Source organism: Gekko japonicus, unplaced genomic scaffold, assembly GCF_001447785.1.
Source record: "Gekko japonicus isolate JY-2015 unplaced genomic scaffold, Gekko_japonicus_V1.1 scaffold3774, whole genome shotgun sequence".
NCBI lineage: Eukaryota > Metazoa > Chordata > Lepidosauria > Squamata > Gekkonidae > Gekko > Gekko japonicus.
In genome coordinates this window covers 53,382-72,386 of record NW_015174958.1, presented here as the reverse complement: position 1 = coordinate 72,386, position 19,005 = coordinate 53,382, and the positions used below count along the sequence as shown (strand labels likewise).

At 46.2% G+C, this 19,005-nt stretch overlaps 1 protein-coding gene across 1 annotated transcript in view; it reads right to left on the bottom strand.

Annotated features, from left to right (window-relative positions):
* Positions 1–200: 200 nt before the first annotated feature.
* POLE (polymerase (DNA directed), epsilon, catalytic subunit) overlaps positions 201–19,005 on the bottom strand; it is a 56,906-nt gene continuing 38,101 nt past the window's right edge. The window contains exons 32-50 of the mRNA XM_015425136.1: positions 15,784–15,927; positions 13,985–14,125; positions 13,542–13,695; positions 13,351–13,457; positions 11,948–12,124; positions 10,390–10,613; positions 8,245–8,465; positions 6,738–6,939; positions 6,392–6,565; positions 5,548–5,673; positions 4,716–4,848; positions 4,435–4,528; positions 4,308–4,403; positions 3,848–3,979; positions 3,163–3,356; positions 2,772–2,972; positions 1,616–1,741; positions 789–878; positions 201–632 (exon numbers count right to left, since the gene is read on the bottom strand). Coding sequence (XP_015280622.1) covers positions 522–632; positions 789–878; positions 1,616–1,741; positions 2,772–2,972; positions 3,163–3,356; positions 3,848–3,979; positions 4,308–4,403; positions 4,435–4,528; positions 4,716–4,848; positions 5,548–5,673; positions 6,392–6,565; positions 6,738–6,939; positions 8,245–8,465; positions 10,390–10,613; positions 11,948–12,124; positions 13,351–13,457; positions 13,542–13,695; positions 13,985–14,125; positions 15,784–15,927 — 2,847 coding nt within the window. The 3' untranslated portion in view covers positions 201–521. The remainder of the gene's footprint in view (positions 633–788; positions 879–1,615; positions 1,742–2,771; positions 2,973–3,162; positions 3,357–3,847; positions 3,980–4,307; positions 4,404–4,434; positions 4,529–4,715; positions 4,849–5,547; positions 5,674–6,391; positions 6,566–6,737; positions 6,940–8,244; positions 8,466–10,389; positions 10,614–11,947; positions 12,125–13,350; positions 13,458–13,541; positions 13,696–13,984; positions 14,126–15,783; positions 15,928–19,005) is intronic.

Sequence of the window (19,005 nt, the reverse complement as noted above, 5' to 3'; positions counted from 1 at the left end):
CTGTTGCATTTATTCTCCATAAAAAGGCGACAGGGCCACGGGCTGCCTTCAGTCCTTGGGTGTCAGAGGAGCGAAGGGGACAGGAAGGGCTGGTCTCAGAGTGCTCATCAGGAAAAAATGTTGACGGTTGTTGGAAAAAAGAATTTATTGATGACTTCTTTTTAAAAAACCAACACAGAAACACAATAAAATGGGGGCAAGACAAAGACCCCCCCCTGACCACAGGCATTACCTTCCCCACAGCCCAGCAAAAAAGGGGTACTGGAAGCAGCAAGGAGGCTGGTCTGGACTGGTTTCAAGACAGTCTGGCTCCCCGTTTCTTCCCAAGCCATCTGAGTTGCTTGCTCCATCTGTTTCCCTGGAGCATGTAAGGAATGCCAAGTTTCTAAGTGTTTTGCCCTGGGGCAAAGCTGAACCAGCAGCTCAGGTTCCACGGCCGGGCGTCCAATTAGGGGTGCAAACATCAGCCCAGTTACTTTGCAGCTGTAACTCTGCCTGACAATGTGGAGAGACTGTTCTTGTCAGAGAAACTGTGGGTTCATCTGTAGTAGCCACTTAATGGTTTCCAGCAAGTAGGCCATGTTGTAGTGCTTGGCAATGCTCTGGAAGATCTTCAGATGCTCCATGAAGGTCTGTGTTGGAAGGAGATGAGAGGAAGCAGAGGGAAGATGAGTCAATTCCAAGCACAGAATTAGATAAAGGATTTGAGCTAAGCATGACAAGAAGGATGCTCACACCCATGTGATTGCTGCTGTTATGGAAATGGAAGGAGGTGGGCCAAAATGTACCTTGGTAGGCAAGAGGAGGTCAAAGTCCCCGGCGCAGCTGCAGTACACAGGCATGTGGGTGTCCTTAATGCCGTTGCACTTCTGGCACACCTGGAACAAAAATGGCACTTGGGAGCTTGCTTGGAGACACCCCATAATGCACCTGCCCTACATTTTTGGAGCAAGCTCAACAGCTGCCCTCTGAATAGAACCAGAGTCCAAAAGGACTGGAAACCTGCTGTCCCCCTTTCTCCCCCCCCACCCCCAAGGACAGACGGCAAGAATAATAGAGTGTGCTACTACAAGAGCCCATAGAGCAAATATCTGCTGATGCAAGGGAGCCAGACCACAGAAAAGGGAGGCAGAGTGAGGAGAGAACCTGCTTTGTATCCGCAGCTCCTCCATGTCTGATGGTGAAAGGCCCTAAGATCCCAGCACAGTGAAATACTTCATTGCAATTGCTGGACTTCAGGCTGCAGGTGTGAAACTGCATGGCTGAATGCCCCTTTTATTTATTTTTTTAAAAAAGAGAGACAGGAAGAGCGAACTCCCTGCACACAGCAGACAGACATCTTTCAAGGAGAAACATGCTATCTAGCATTCTCCGCAATGTACTAGTTTTCTATGCACAATCTGAAATATCACCTAGGAACAGTTCTAACCTCATGATGAGTCGTTGGGTCTAAAAGCCCCACTGGGGTTAAGCACACTGAAGCTGGGATAATCACTAGTGATTCAGTACTAGGTGCTTAGGACTTGAGGGCTAAAACTAACCCATGACTCCCAGGCCCGGCTGGAGAAGCTGTGAGGCTCTACAATCTACCGTGACCTGAGCTGTTCCTCCTCACCAGATCCTGAAGGGTGAAGGCCATCAGCTTCTTCTGCAAGGCTTCCACCAGAGCCATCTCTATGGCATCGGAGTCGTAGCGGGCCTGGCAATTGGAACACATCCAGTTGGGCAGGACGGAGCCATCCTGGAAGGCAACAAGCACAGAGAGATGGAAGTGAGTGGCTTCCGAACAGAGCAAGCAAAGTTGGAAGGCATCAGGGTTGAGCCAGGAAGCCCACACGAGACCGCTCATTTTTAAGCAGAGGGTTATCTAAGCAAAGGAAAACAAGCATGCCACCAGGGGAGGAGGGTGCCCTGAAGGCTACTACTCACTTCCTCCAGGTTGCAAAGCCCTGCCTGCGACCTGTGAGAATCCCTTCTGGCGTGAGGAGTCCCTCCCTCCTCCCATTCTAGACCTGCCTGTTTCACGGGCCTAGCACCTTCTGCTCTTTTTCTTTGGCTGGGATATTTCTTCTCTGCCCATGGCTGAGAGGACTGGGATCTGGGTTTGAATCCCTGCTCTGCCATGGAAGCCCATCTCTCTCCAAGCCTAACCCACCGCAAGAGGATAAAAATGGAGGAGGTGAAAATGCTGCTGTGAATTGCTTTTTGGAGCTCCATGGAGGAGAGAAACAGGAGATACATGTTGAAATAAGTTCTTAAAGAATGGATTTCAGAACTGAGCTGTTGCAGATGGCTCTCATTTGACTCACAGATGCCAAGTGGTGCCCTTGGGCCTGCCACATGCTCTTGGCCTGACTTGCCTCACAGGGTTGTTGTGAGAATACAGTGGAGGAGAGGAGAATGATGTAAGCTGCTTCGGGTTTCAGTGAGAAAGACGGGTTAGAACTAACATAAATAATAAATTAAGAAACAGACCCTTTGACAGCCACCTGGGAAGGCACCAAGGCAGTAGCTGCCCTGTGGCAGGGGACACACCTGATGACCCCAAAGCATAGGTGGTGGTGGTGGGGTAAACAGGTGTCAATTTAAGTAGCTCCATCCAGTAATTCACAGGAGTCATTCAGGCAGTTGACCTCCATTCCTCCAGCCACTGAGGAAGTGGGTTTGAAAAGAGAGACATCAGGCCCGGAAGATCAGGTCACGGTTGGGAGCTTGGTGGCAAGGAGAAGAGGCAACAGGGGCAGCCTTGCGGTGCAGGGGCCATCCAGTACCTGGGAGAGGGCTGGGTCCTTGCAGAGGTCCAAGTCCCTGCAGAAGTTGCAGTTCCTGCAGATCACCTCTGGGAGAACGTAGGAGCGACAGGGGTCCCGAAACTGGGCCTCTTCTGAGAATTCGCCCACTTCTATTAGGCGAAGCAGGTCCCGTTTCAGTTTGCTCACCTGGTTGGTGATATTAGTGTCCAGAGACAATACCTGGGTGAGGAGAAGGAACAGATGTGAGCCACCTAGCAACACAGCTGGGGGGGACGGGACACCTTAGCATCTCCTCCCCTCTGGAATTTCGTAATCTGCCTGCTCTTATCGGCACCTCACCCACATTCTTCTCTACCATCATCTCTCCTGGGTCGGGCTTAAGCCAGCACACTCTGGGAACCCCTCTCACCTGACAGACACATTTAATGAACTCCAGGGCTGGATTGTTGAGCATCAGGTATGAGCCAGGCAGGGCCGGAAACATCTCTGAAGGCTCTGTGGTGCGGCGAGAACCGCTCACTTTCTTCTGGATCTTCTGGGTGATGGTGAAGAAGCTCTGGGTGAGTTCGTTGGCAACATATTCCTGGGAGAAGGTGATCATGCCTGAGGGAGGGGAAAGAGACGGCACGTATATAACAGACAAATCACATATATGGGATGTAACTTGGTGGGGGGGCCCAAGCCTCCTCCAATTTGCCAAATGACACATTCTTATTTCTGGGCCATTTCTAGGGCACAAAGGCCACCTTTCCCCCTTACAACAACCTTTCCCCCTTACAATCGCCTTGCAAAGTGGGCTAAAAAGTAGCCCATTTAACATATGGGGAAGAGCGACATGGTTCAAAAAACAGAAAGAGACTCTTGCCAGATAAAGACACTTAGCATTTGCTGCACACACAATGATCCTGAAAGGTAAGTGCTATTACTTATCCACATCAAGCAGATTAAGCAGCTGAAGTTTCCTTAAGCACTTCTATGACTTTGTGGCTAAGCTGGGATCTAAGCCAGGGGCTCTCTAGCTTGGGGTTCTCACTTGCTATTCTACACAACAGTTTATGTACAAAGTGTGGGGAGAGAAGCCGTCTGGCCCTCACCAGGCATAGCACCCGCCTCTACCGTGGGCTCCTGGGATATTTGGCTGTTCGCCCGTCTCTTGATGGGGGTGTTCCCAGGGGAGTTACGCCGCATTTCCTCCTTCATGCTATGGTACACAGCAACTATGTAGGCTGGAAAAGACACACAAGAATGGTAAGAGGACAAGCAATAATCCCTCTCCATGGGAGAAGCAATGACCTCGGCCCCACTTTCCTGGGAGTGGAAGAGCAGTGTGCATCTGCAGATGCAAACAGAGCCTTCTCCAGGGGAAGCAACAGCTTCATCCTAGACAAGATCCTGCTGGATTTGACTAGCCACATGGAAAAGCAGGCAGACCAATGTAATCTGAGTGACTTTTTCAGGTGCTGAGCAAACAGCATGACTGAGGCACGGATAAAGATTCTGAACACTCTGACAGGGCATTATTCTCCTATGGAGGTGGGGAGCTTTGAACCTCACCAGACACAATCATGAGGAAGTAATTCTGACAAGAGGCTGTCTGAGGCAAGTACTGCATGATGTTCCAGTTGTTTTCTAGCTGTTCTTCCACACCGTCTTCTGCTCTTTTCTAGCTGTTCTTCCACACCGTCTTCTTCTGCTCCTTCTTCTTCTTCTTCATCATCCACCTCCTCCCCTTCACTGCTTTCCTCGTCTGCTGCATCTTTATTGCCCGTCTCTTTCTGCAACAAAGGGTTTAAAATCAGTACCTGGAGCCCATGTTCGTCTCTTCCATTTTGAAGCCTCTGGCAACCCACTAATTAACTCCTCTGTCCCTGCAGAGTGTCAGGCAGGAAGGCCTGCATGTCACTACAGGTAAATCTCACAGGCTCAAAAGCTGCCAACCACCCTTCTCAGCGGGCCTCTTACCTCCCCACAGTGGACGCTGGAAGCCACTTTGCCCTTGATCCCACCATAGTTGGCCGGATCCATCCAGAGCAAGAACTCCCAGCAGCGCGAGAAGGAAATTGTCAAGGAGTGGAAGATTTCCTTCGAATGGATGCTGGAAGAGAAAGGATGGCAGTTACCCCAGATGACAGAAGGTATGCCTGCTGGGACAAAGAGGGTCTCTCCTAATGCTGAATATGTCATCATGAGAATATAAACTGAGCAAAGCCCATCAGCCAAGACCCTAGGAAGCAGCAGCTTTACTGGATATCAAAGTACATCAGTCAACATCCTGTCCCATATTGAAGAAATCAAAAGTTAATTATGCAAGAGCTCATGTAGCATCAGTGGCTAAAATGGAAGCCCTGGGTCATTTTTTTTAATATCGCCAGTCTAAGAGGCCACTAGTCTCTCAGCCTGAGCACTCTCTCCCCTTCAGTCTGCAATATAGCAGTAATATTGATCAACTTTAAAGGGTTATTGTAAGAATTACTGAAATAATGCTTCGAACATTATACCAATAATAATAAAACTGTCCATTTGGCATGATTTATTCTGGATACCATGGCATGGGGGTGGCGTATACTGCATAGCCTGAACTGCAATCTACTCTTCTATGTCTGTCTAGGATGTCAGGGGACAGAAATGTGGGTGCCAGGCTATTCGGGCTCAAGAAGCACTACAAATTCCAGGCTGTGCTGAATTCCTGGAGGGCCTTCCTTGAAAGTGGCAGGAATTTAGTTTTCCTGGGCTGGTTCAAAGGCCCAGATCTGCAGCCATCCCATCTCATGGCACTGCCCCTAACAAGGCACACCTGTTGGTGATGTACTCTACATAGGCGAGGGCATCCTCTATGCGGCGTTTCTTGGTGCACAAGATGATGCGGTTGAAGTTGGCATAAACCACTGAGGAGCCGAGGCGCTTGAACTCTGCAACCAATCTGGGGGAGAAAGCAAGAGGTGAAAACAGCAATGAATGTGCATGTATTTCTAGAACGTGAGGCTTGGCTCCTCCTCCAACTTCTCTGCATTGGACTGACCAAAGTAATCTGCATCAGCTCAGGTTTTGATGGTGACGGCAACAAGACAGGATTGTAGCCGTGATCATTTTCTTCTCAAGCACAGCAATGCTATCTAATGGGCTACAGGAGAGGTACAGAGAAGTTCTTGCTTTGTCCAGTTTGCTGGCCAACTGAAAACTCCCATAACCCCCACAATACTAGAACTGAACAAACAGATTTGAAGCAGGCCTGGGAGAGACAAACACAAGGACTTCTTACACAAATGCCTACGTTAATGTACAGAATTCATTGCTATAAAGAATGGAGATAGATAAATGGAACGTTTTTGTATAGAAGAGGAATATCAAAAGATGACAGGGGAAAGCCACCACCTCCATACTTGACTTGTGATGCTCCAGAAGAGTCCAGCTGACAACTGGCAGAGTCTGAAAGCTGCAGTAGATGGACCTTCAGTTTCATCCAACCATCTAGTCTTATGCGGAGGACGAAAGTCCAAGAGAATCCTAGTCTAGAAAGCCTTGATGCTACCAACTAGCCCTTGTGATGCAAAAGGAATTTTGGCTAAACAGCACATAGCTGTATTTGCCCCTTCATACCCCTGTACGTACAACTCTTTGGAAAGCAAGGGAGGACTCACTGCAAGAACAGCTTCTTCATCATGTTGTGCAGTGTGCGGTGCAGTGCAGGGTCATAGAGCAAGGATGTTGGTGAGTGCAGCCAGCGGTAGAAGTGGATCACCTGGTTATCAGCATAGACATTGTGGTACTGCGTGATCTCCTTCACCCAGCCTACCACCATGCTCTTCAGGATCCTGTGAAAGCATTAGAAAATCTTCTTTGTATGACACACACTGAGCCAGAAGCTGCCACCACGCCTCTCTGGCCTTCAAACTGCCCTGAGCTTGAGACACTAGGGTGGTCCCACTAATCCTACCATTGATGACGGAGATGGTCCCCTGCAAAAAACTAAGCCACAGGCCATACCTGAAAGTGTGGGAACAAAGAGCCGTTTCGTCGTAGCTGGCAGGGATGCTGGCCTGGTTCCCCGTGACCATGTCCTCCAGCGATGCCTGCTGAATCACATCGAAGCTAATGCACATGCTGGATGCCCCCTCCATGTCGTTGATGTGGTGCGACTGCAAGATGGTGTTCACAGCAAGGCTCTGGATATCCAGTTCCACACACACTGCAGGAGTGCAAAAAGAAAAAAGGGAAAAAAAGGGGCTCAGGGCCAGGAGGGCGTGGGAGCGACTCTACACTATGCTGGCTGTCAAAATGTGTATCTCACCCTTCCTCCGAAGGAGGCAGAGCTGGGAGAAGGGCCAAAATTGTCTCCCCTTCTCCCCATAGCTGCAGCAAAGGAAAAATGTTTGCATCATTTTAAGCTAATCAAATTAGATAGGTAAAAGCTAGGTTTATCTTTTGGTAGGTAAGCGGATGCCAAAATGCACCGCTGCAAAGATGGGGTGCCACCTTCAGACCAGCTTCTTTCTTTCTTGTTAACTCTGATCACTGAAAGCAGCTATCTTATTTTCCTGCAAACCAGACTCCCATCACTTGTTCAACCATCACTGGATGTTATCAAGAGCAAGTGAAAACTTGACCTATCGACTGTCCACCCACACACAAATTTATGAAGACTGGTAGGTGCTCAAGAGTCCTCTTATGCAGTGCGACTGGACTGAATTGCACCAAACACGAGTCACGACTGCCTTTGAATCTGGCCCAGGGTTTCAGGCTCACTCTAAATTTTACCCCTGAAAGAGACAGCTTTTTGTTTGATGTCTTGTATAAGAGAGAACAAGACATTGTCTCACTACCTTCATAAAATGCTGCTGGTGGAAAGTGCCGTCAAGTCACATCCTGACTTATGGCAACCCCACAGGGTTTTCAAGGCAAGAGACCTCCAGAGTCGGTTTGGCACTGCCTGCCTGTGTGTTGTGACCCTGGTCTTCCTTGGCAGTCTCCCATCCAAATACTAACCAGGGCCCACCCTCCTTAGCTTCTGAGATCAGACTAGTCTGGGCCTGGCTTATCCAAAGTATTTGGTCACAGCAACTTTAGAAAACATCCATGTATATTACCTAGTGAGGCATAGATGGTGACCACATAGCCTGCTGGTTTCAGCCTCCAGGCTGTTAATTTTAGACAGCTGCCCCTTGTTTTCTGTTCAAGTACAGCTCCCTTCTACCAGCCAGCAGTAATTCATGAGTCCTACCGAGATTCCATGAAAGTAAGTGAGTGGGTGGGTTTCAGGCTCACTTAAAGTTACTCCTGAATCAGATGGATTTTCCTCTGAAGCATAGTGCCTTGTGGGATAGGACACTGAGCAACTTGTTCCGTCTATCAAAAACAGTTAAATGGCCCAGAATTTTGAGGCATAGAAGTTGCACAATATTTGGACACTCTTCTTCGGGAGAAACTGTTTCCATCACAGTCTGAGTTAATAGTTCTATTACATCCAAGGACTTCCTTTCCCCCCATTACTCACCTGTGGAATAGCAGCCTGGGTGATTGATCTCTACAGAGACCCTTTCATCAAACTCCATGACCAGGCGACTGTCATCTGCCTCTTTACCCCCCAGGTCTGGACGGGAGGTTGGAGAAAGCCACAGGAGATGGTTGTGGCAGTGGAGGTGGCGGGAGAAGAACAGGTCTGTGCCAAAGGTGGAGATGTCATCAGGAAGGTTCCCAATAGGAATGTGATAGTATCTAGGCAGAGGTGTGTGTGTAGGAGAGAACACACAAATATTAGCAGAAAGCAGGAACGGAGCTACAGAAATAACCTAACTTAACTGTTTACTAGTTTTTGTTTAGGCGTCATTCTTGGGTTCTTCATTCAAGTCCTGGGAACCTTCATGGCCTGAAGCACAATAAGATAACTGGGACTGTCTGTGCTTACACACTTACAAAGGAACAGGTGTGCAACATCAGCTCCTATGATTGGCAGGCAAAAAGAATTCCCTGAATTGGCCAGGTCTGGTATAAATACAGAGGAACAAGACAAAAACAGGCCAGTGGCACCTTAAAGACTAACAACATATATCCCAGCACAAGCTTTTGTGAGTCAGAGCTTACTTCCTTCACAGGCTACAGTGTTATGTATTCATGATTTTAGTCACATGTATGCATGTTGATCTATGTATTCTTATATAGTTCCATAACCTACGTAAGGCTCAACTATTGGTCAGATATTGTACCAAAAGTTCAGGACTGATGCTTAACAAGATATTTCATTAGGGTAGCTGAAGAAATAGCAGATTTTTTAAAATCACGTCCTAAAATTTAGCATTAAAGTCTGGTTTGAAAGTTTTAATGAATGGTTATCAAGAAGTATCCTAGATCACCTGTTATTATACATATGAATTAATTAGCTTTAGTTTCCAGTGATTTTACTCAGGGGATACACAGACGTTAAAAGTTAGAAGAATTTGTTTCTTGTTCCTATCACTTTCTCTCTAAAATATGCCATGTAAAGGTCTGATCAGACTTTCTGCAGTGGCTTCCAGTCAAGAGACTTTATATTTCGGTGAGACTGTCTGATGTGCTGGGCTTCTCACCTGCAGTTCAGCGTCTTAACCACTTGAGCCACCGCAGCTCCTAAAACCTCATTTACCTTATTCTTAAAAGAAATTGTAATGGTTATGTATTTAGCTCAAATTTAGAATGAGAGGAGATTGGATTTTAATCATATGTGTTTCCTTTGGAAGCATTGGCTTAATTTGCACCTGTTTCTATTTTCAGAGTTCTTGCCTACTAAGTGTTTTATTTTAAATAAAATCATTAACTCAATGAAGTTCTTTCATTGTTCAGCTGGAAAGAGATCTGGCCAATATTTCGTTGTGGTGTCAGAAAGGCAAGTTACTGAAGGTTTGCCTTAAATAGACCTAATGAACATGTTTTGTGCTGTAATCAGCTAATGATGCTTTTAGCTCGTGAAGAACTGGATTGAATGCAGATCTCTAGACAAACATGGCTACCCCTGCCCCTCTGGATTAAACGCAGAGGGCGTAGACCCTTTTGCCTGCTGCTTTTCACCACCTGTTCTCAAGGACTCAAAGGTGGAAAACACAACCTCCAGGTCTGGATGAGCACTTGAAGAAGGTCTATTAAGAACAGTACTGCCTACTCATGATCTCAGCTGAAGTGATTTACAACATCTACTACCTGACCCTCAGTTCTCACTTGTACCCAGAATCGAACTTTATTTGTCCTGTAGGTGCCACTGGACTCAAACCTCGTTCCCACATCTGTTTGTTAACTCTTATATTTGTATGCTAATTTACTGCCATTCACAGATCTTTCTTACATCCAATCTCAGCTATAATCACTCAGTACTTATGCATCTTGACTCTAAATGGCCCTTTCCGACAACAACCCCCACCCCCTATAAGTACTGGCTGAGGAGGTTCTGTTCCACTGTATCTGAGGAAGTGTGCATGCACACGAAAGCTTACACCATGAATAAAACTTTGCTGGTCTTAAAGGTGCTACGGGACTAAAACTTTGTTCTACCTGACTCTTTGTCACTGAGATGCCAGGGGCTAAGCAAGGAACCTTCCTACATGCAAAGCCTGCATCTATCACTGAGTCATAGCCTGGCCCCACCACCCATTCCAGAGGTCCTAATACCTACCTGCTCATTTCAAAGGCCTGAGATAGGCATGTGTCCAGGTTGAGGTAGTGCCGGATCATGCGCCTGGCAGCGTGGCGCTGCCAGTCCAGGACTCCATAGTTGATGTCATCAATTACCTGGACAGGAACCAGTGGGAACTCCTCAAAGACAGGCATCCCATTCACCAACCTCTTCAAGTCCCAGTTTGACTGCACAGCAATCAGGGTGGGCCCCCTGCGCTCATCCTGACATGGAGAGGAAAGAAGCATTTGGATGGTGGGAGCAGAAGGAAAGGGTACATTCAGAGGCAGAAAGGCCAAATAAGATTTTTCTCCCAAAGGGAGGAAAGGCAAGGCAGGGAATCAACCTTCTGAATGGATGGCTTCTTTCCTTGCCCTTCAACAGTCCTGTGGAGCATGTCACACCTGGCTTATACTATGAAGGTTGAGCAGGAACAATGTAGAAAACAAATTAGACAAAATAAATCAATTTATTGCACAGTGCCCTTAAAGTACAAATTAAAAACATAGGCCTTGAATTTAGCTTTTAGATTGAAACAACTGCCCTGATCTGAATAGCCCAGGCTAGCCTGATCTCGTCAGATCTCATAAGCTAAGCAGGGCTGGCCCTGGCTAATATTTGGATGGGAGACCTCCAAGGAATACAAGGGCAAATCACCTTTGGATGTCTCTTGGCTTGAAAGCCTGTTGGCTATTAGAATATATGATGATTTTGGCCGTTCATACTCTCATGGTGTGTATGTATACATCAACCAACAATCAACTTGCAGATATTTATTTGTATTATTTAACATACACTGAGGACTGCTTAGTCTGGTGGTTTCAATATAGAGGCTAAATTCAAGGCCTATGTTTTTAATTTGTATTTTGTTTAATTCATTTTTAACACTGCTCCTGCTTAACATTTGTGGTACCTAACTCAATTTTTGGGATGGGTCTGTATTCCCTTTTTTTGGCGTATATGCCTGGCTTAGACCCCTGGGCCCCAGAAATTCACAGGATGTTTTGACATGCTTCCCAGCATGTTCACAGAGCAAGGCCCTGTTGGTCAGGAACAGGAGAATCTTTACACAACATTTATTTGGTTATTTTTATCCCGCTTTTCTCCTGCAATGGAACTCAAATTGGCTTACAAAAACAAACAGCAGGGAAAAAACAATCAATCTTAAAATCATAATGCAATAAAAAAACAAAAACAGCAGCCAGGAGGTGGACTTGAACAGCTGGAGGAACTCAGGCACACAAGTAGCTCTGCAAGTGATGCTCTGTCTTGGTGCTGGGGGGGGGGCAACAGTGGGAGGGCTTCTAGTGTCCTGGCCCCACTGCTGGACCTCCTGATGGCACCTGGTACTTTTGGCCACTGTTTGACAGAGTGTTGCACTGGATGGGCCACTGGCCTGATCCAACATTGGCTTCTCTTATGTTCTCATGTTCTCATAAATGCCTGCAGATGACACAAGGGAAGCTCAACGTGAACAGCTAAGCCTTTTGTGAGACCCTTCCTGGGAGGCTTTGGACCAGATGACGAATGCTTTGCAGCACTGAAGTTTCAGTTTTACCTTGTAGCCCAGCAGAAGACGCTGAATTGCCCTGTAGACTGTCTTGAGGTCTGTCTCAGCCCGCACTTCAAAAGTGTGCTTCTCTGGCGGAAGCAGCTCTTGGCCCACCTTCTCCACCATAACGCGGTGCTCTGCTGAGTACATACTGGTGAGGTTTGGCATCTGATTACTCCGTACCTAATCCAAACAGGCCATGTTAGTTGAGGGAAGGAATGACATGACACAATTATTTGCAGATTAAACACCTGGCCTGCAGATACCACAAGATGGCTGTTTACAGCCATCAGTGTAGAGAGGCTTTAAGCAGGATCTCTAGAAATGTGCCAAGCCTATACTACAATTCCTACATCTGGCTTTGAAAGGATAAAACTTGGTGCTTCCCCCTCCCTGATCCTCTTTGTGACTACAGCTCCTCTTTATGACTACCTCTGGGCTCAGAGCTTCTAACTCCCGAATACCTTGCTGGACCACGGTTCTCACTCTCTTAATGAATTCCATTTCATATTTTAGGGGGGGAAATACTTTGGGGCTGCTTGTGTACATCACAGACAAAGAATCAAAGCTCCCTCACCAGTTCCAAAAGAAAGGTCCAGAGATCTTTGGAATACCAATGCAATGGGAGAAAGCAGAACAGCTCACAACTGCCTGCCTACAGCAGCTCCAAGGGGGATGAGAGAGTATTAAGAGCGTTCACCGTGCATCTCTCCGTCACGGACTGGGGCTGACTTTGAACTGACTGACAAGCACGTGTTCATGAAAATCAAATGCTGCTTCAGCCAGTCTTGCTTTTCTCCCCCTTTTGTTTTAGGTAGGCTACCTGATATTAAAACATACCTGGTGTAGGGGGTGGTGGGGGTAGGGGCTGGCATGAATGTTCAAGCATTTATCCATTAATGCGTCACCACATTAATTTTTTAAAAGCTAGTCAAATTGGCTCCAGGGATTTGGGGGGAAGGGGGAGGAGTACAGTGGAGGAGAAAGGCTTGTTGGTGATATCTGGAGAGGGCAGCCAATCAGCATCTTCTGCAAAACTTACAGAGGCATTCCCTGCCCTAGAGAGGAAAGGAATGTTTGTCCTGACTACAATGAGGGCTTTTCCAGGAAAGTGAAAAAAATTTCAGAGCAGTCTTCATCAATGCTCCCTCTAAGCTGTGGAGTCTTGTGAGCAAGAATTCTACTTTGTGAGCTACTAGCATTAAAGTTGGGAGCAAGCAATTTGGCTACTGCATAAATTAATTTGCTCTGGAGCCATCTTTTCTGAGCTAAGACAAAAATGTGTGATCCAGAGGCTAAAAGACTCTGAGCTAGCTCACACTAACTCAGCTTAGAGGGAACACTGGTATCCTTGGTTCCAAGAATAACTGGCTACAAGATCCTCCCCAGCCTTTCCTCTGAAATCTTACCGTGTCTACCACAAAGACAGATGCTTTGCATTGAGAGGGGATGAAGAGGCCAAAGAGTGCCTTCTTGCCCTGGGAGTTGTGATATAGATAGATGTGCTTGATGCAGCCTGGAAAAGTAGAAAAGAGTGTATCAGAGCAGAAGGAGCCTCCAGCTCAGCAGCACCCATTGTCCTTCTGGCCTGCCTCATTACCTGGCTCTAGGTAGCTGAACTGGGCCAGAGAGCGCATCTCCAGGTGTTCCAAGTCAAAGGCTTCGGTCTCCCGGCCGGTGAGATGCCTAACTAGATGCCTGTTCACCATGCAAATGCAGCCCAGGCGGATCAAGGCTCGCAGTATTAATGGCACCTGAGAAAGAGGAACCAGCTAAGTATACATGATTCACAGAATGGGCCTCAGTTACTACTAACACTTCACATCAGGAGTGTGACTCCAGCTGTGCAGGTGGAACACCCTGAGACATATGAAAATACAGGTGGAGAGCTGAAAGTAATTGGAGGAGGCTCTCTTCTTTTGGTGTGTATACATACAAACTACAATTCTTCAATGAAACTATGGTTCTTCTCCAGAAAAAGAAGCAAAACTATTGTCTGTCTACCTCCACCACCCTCCTATATTAGATAAGCCCATGGGTTACCTGGGTCTCATATACACCCTCAATGTCGGGGGCAGAGAGACTGGCATTTATTTCATTGATGTGCTCCTGATACATATCCTCAGGCACAGAGTACTCATACAAATTGCAGACAGGGTTCAAGCGAGGAAGAGTTCTGTCCACCTGTCAAGAGAACAAAAGGAATCAGACAGTGTTCTACAGGTTAGTTGGTATGTTTCAAGGGCAATAGGGAAACTCTATTATGCTCTTCCCTGCCATCCTGTGGCAGCAGAGTGAGGGATTCCCAGAAAGCTCCCCAGTGTTAAGGATACAAAACTTTAGGTTTCTGGGGCTCTGCTGAACAGCTCACAGAAGGGGAATGATGAGTGGGCTGAATTATGGACCTACAGGGAGTCACCTGTGCTCAGCAGAAGTCCACAATGGAAAAGCAAGAAGGGAGAAAAATCCAGAAAAAGGAGTCTCCGTTACCTCCTATAGCCAGAAGATTAAGTCTTTCCTTCTGACTTGGGGCCTAATCCTTGGATTGTTTTGCCACATTGAATGAAAAGAGCAAAGGGGCAGAGGTACAGAATTCGGGCAGGGTGGGGTGGGAAGATGGAGAAGCGGTGATCTAGAAATCTTTGCTGTCAGCACACTAGAGGCATGGTCTTTCAGAATACTGGAAAGGTTGGAGGCACCGAAAACCTGAATTGGTTTCAACAAAATGACCTGCCAGCTATCTTGCAGTTCTATTCTAAGTTGGATTCTAAGCTTGGTGCAGGATAGGGACATGAACCCCTTCACAAACCTAATTTTGTGATGAACACAGCCAAGTCTGTGGTTCATGAACTGAGGTTTGTGCCCATCCCTCTCCATGACCCTCCGGAAGTGGTGAACTCGCCGCTTGGACTTCACTCGTGTGGTGCCGGCTTGCAAAAGCCATTTAAAGGGAATGTTCCCTGTAAATGGCTTTTGCAAGGTCTTCCCCCACTTCCATTATGCTGGCCGCAGGGAGCTGCTGCCAGTAGAAAGGAGGAAGGGAAGATCCCCTGAGAAGGGAAATTTCACACACCCCTTCTATTCTGCTGGCCTCAGAGAGCTGCCCCCAGCAGAAAGGAGGGAGGGAAGATCCCCCGAAAATCAAAAACTGAATTGGTTCATTAAATGGGAAAGTTCATGTGATCTCATGAATTATGGACTAGGATGAACCTCCATTTCCCTGGTTCAAGGTTGGGTCAGCCTTTGTGGCAAGGAATAAGACATGATCCCAATTCACTTCTTGCTAAATGAGCTACAGGGGCCAAACTACCACATATTATGGTAAATGCATAGCTGTTATCGAAAAGTGGCAGTCACTCACTTACCCCCAACCCCACCTAGTAGAACTTTCCTCATGCCATGATGCTGCTCATGTCCCTGCCTATGCATAATTAGCAGCCAAGGATGTTGAGTGTGGATGAAGATACACAGAACTTCACGATGCTATGAGTCAAGTTCTACTACGGTCAAGTTCTACTTCAGAGTCCGGAAGTAGGATTAACAGCCAAAGATTTAGTAAACACACAGTGGCACACAAAAATAGCAGTTACATGTCTTGCTCCTCCAAGAGCACCATTTAACATGGACCTTAGTCAATACCCTCCTGTCTTTTCTAACCAAACACCTGCAGAAGCTCTGTAGTACAGATATATTTAAGTGCCTATAACAGATTCTGTTCCAAAACTGTAGGCCCTAAGATCATTATCAAATTCTGAATCCAACCTTACACAGATGGCCTTGAAGGCCTGTCCCCACTCTATCCATCGTCAGCATACAACATTTGAGCAAAGAGACCAACACACCTTCCTATAGACAGGGCCCTCTTCTGATTTAGGGATGCGCTGGTTGACATAGAAGATACGTGGGATGTTCAGCTTAAGGCAGTGCAAGTCACTCCCAATCAAAGCCCATAGCCTGAACAGGCCCGGCTGGCTGGTCTCAGCAATCTAGGGGAGAGAGCAGGTTAGAGAAATAAGGGAAAGGCAAGGTTCACTTTGACGGGGCAATTTTTGACCTTCTCACCTACAGACATTTGCAAATGACAACGAAATAAGATACATATATACTCTAAACATACACACACACACACACACACACACACCAGAGAGTAGTTGCTGTTATCAGTTCTATTTCTTTAAAATGTTCAGAACTGATATTGTGATTTTAGCATAGGAGTGCGCAGCTCTTTGTTCACACTAGAAATCTTCACTAGCCATTGCCTACTATTATTTCTTATTTTATGGGGCTGACATGAAAACATCAGTAGTTCTACACTGCATCTGTATAAACAACAGTAAGATAACTTCTAACATATTTTCTTTTTAATATTTGGTAAGTTTTAAAAAAGACATTGAACACTGGTCACTGTGCCAAATACTGCGTGAAAGATTCCTCATATGAGTCTGGGCCAGACCCATAGTGGGGGAGAGGGTGGCACTGATAAACTGAGAACACGAGGAGGCAAAAAATTGGTAACATAGGGACAGATCACCCCACCTTTTGAATCCTACAAATTAAAAAGCTCTACTTGAAACTGCAGAGATGGATAATTTAACTTTACTTTTGAGAGGACAAGATGAAGAAAGCTTTGAAAATAAATGGTCAAGATTTTACCAATGGTTGGAAGACTACAATAAATAAACAGAATGGTCATATAACCGCATTAGAAGAAAGTAGGAACTATGTTTTTAAACATGATGCAAATATTTACACAAAATACATGGTGGTAAAAATGGATAAGATACAAGTAGACAATGTATGAGGTAACAAATTAGACATAACAAGGATGTAATGGAATCCCCCAACTTTTATGTATTTGTTTGTTTTTGTTTGTTTGTTACAAAAATAAAAATTCCTTTGAAAAAACAACAAACAAACCGAGCCTGGGTCTTTGTAACTATAGTTGCTAGCTTGTTTGGTGTAGTGGTTAAGTGCGTGGACTCTAATCTGGGAGAACCGGGTTTGATTCCCCACTCCTCCACTTGCACCTGGCTGGATGACCTTGGGCAAGCTGTAGTTCTGATAAGAGCTGTTCTTGAAAAAGAGCAGTTTCTGTCAGAGCTCTCTCAACCCCACCTACCTCACAGGGTGTCTGTTGTGGGGAGGGGAAAGGAAAGGAGTTTGTAAGCCGCTCTGAGACACCTTCGGGTAGTGAAGGGCAGGGTATAAATCCAACCTCTTCTTCTTCTATTAACATCCCATTATTGGAATTCTGAAAACATGTATCCCTATAAAAGTGGCCTTCCACCCACAGGTTGGGCCCATCAGACTCTTGCTTCTTTTTGCATGCATAATAAGAGGAGCACTAGGAAGACAAGAAGAACACGCTGAATGGTGAAGACTATTTCTTCACGACTCTGGCCCTTGGCTCATTTTGTACTGTGACACACTTCCTGGTTCTCAGCATGAGTTTCCCAGTTCTCTTGTTCTGCTGCCCATAGTCCAGGCTTAAGCACCCATGAGGTCTTAACTCTGGCTCTCTCTGTTCCTGTCATATGTCACTCGTGCCAAATGCAAAGATTGAAGATCACTGTCCGATAGTAGCCTTCTCAGTGCAAACAGAAATAAAAAGCTTTCTGGGATCCCCATTCCTACAAGACCAATAAGGACAGGCCATTGGTCTATTCAGGACTGAAAAATAACACACAACACACATCACTGTAGCACTCTATTGTTAACTAAGCGGATGTGATGCCCCCAAGACAGTTCAGGCGTCAACAAATTGCCTTGCCCAACTAAGCTGTTTGCTTGGATACCTTTTAAAGCAGAGCCCAATTTCCAGATTCAAGCTCAGAGATAGAAGCTGTTGTGAGAGCTGTGAGGCGGCCAGCATGGCATCCAGGGAACGCCCTCCAAGAAGTGAGCAGCCAGCCATCAGCAGACAACTAAATCACTGTTTGCCTACAAAAGCTTCCTTGCACTGTGGTGTAGATGCCAGCCTGTTGCTTTAGGATATGTAAGATCTGGGTTCAAACCCCAACTCTGCCATGAAAACTCACTGGGTGACTTTGAGCCAATCATACACAGTCATCTTAGTTTAATTTGCAGGGTTGTTATGTGGATAAAACTGGGAAAGAGGAAGGATCAGATAAAAATGCACTAAATAAATAAATGTGCATTTTCTGTGGGAGAAGTAACTTTTTAAAGGTACAGAGTAAGACTGGGGCATAGAGATGGAGGATCCTTTTGGAGGTCTGCTGATGCATAATATCCCTGCAGGCTTTATTTGTTTACTCAGGAACTATATTATTACTGTTATTATTATCTATGGGAATTGGGAAGACAAATTTAGTTTATTACTGTTATTTTTATTATGACTACTAGCCTTATATAGCAATTCTTGGAAGCCCAAAGCACTTTCCTATACATTATTATCAACGATCCTTTACAGCATGCTCAGTGAAATAAGCCTGTATCTTCAGGGATTTTCTTGTTCACAAAAGGGTCTGTCTAAATGTGAGGCAGGAGTTGATGCACTTGTGGGAGGTGGTTGTTTGTGCTGCTGGGATGTACAAGCAAAAATGGACAAAAGGAGAAGGCCTCACTCAAATACTTGTCTCAACACTTTCCTGAGAAGCAATGGCTGTTTGCAAATAGGGACAGAAACTGGAAGTGGGTACAGCTTAGGAGCTGTGGAGAGGAATCCCCTGCATTTTGGGAGGAATGGAGAGGCTGTGGAGGAATCAGTCTCCTGAAGTTCTATCCTAAAGAAAAGGAAGGGAAAGAAAGGAGAACAAAACAGGGCCAACCCTTTGCCTGAAGCCACTGAGACCTGCTGGGAGAGACAAAGAATGAAATATTAGCACAGCCAGTGCTGCAGCTGCTTTCACTCTGTCACTGCCACACTACACTACAGCAGCTCTAGTGTAAGGTTGGGAAAGTGGCTCATTTCTGTCTACTCAGTCTAGGCCTACCCATACTAAGTTATGCTCAGAGCAGGCCATCTACACCCAAGTATCACAGCTTGTGGCAAAATGGGCCTGCTCTGGCCTGCAGGCCCTCTTCCACCCTGCCTTCCAAGGGGT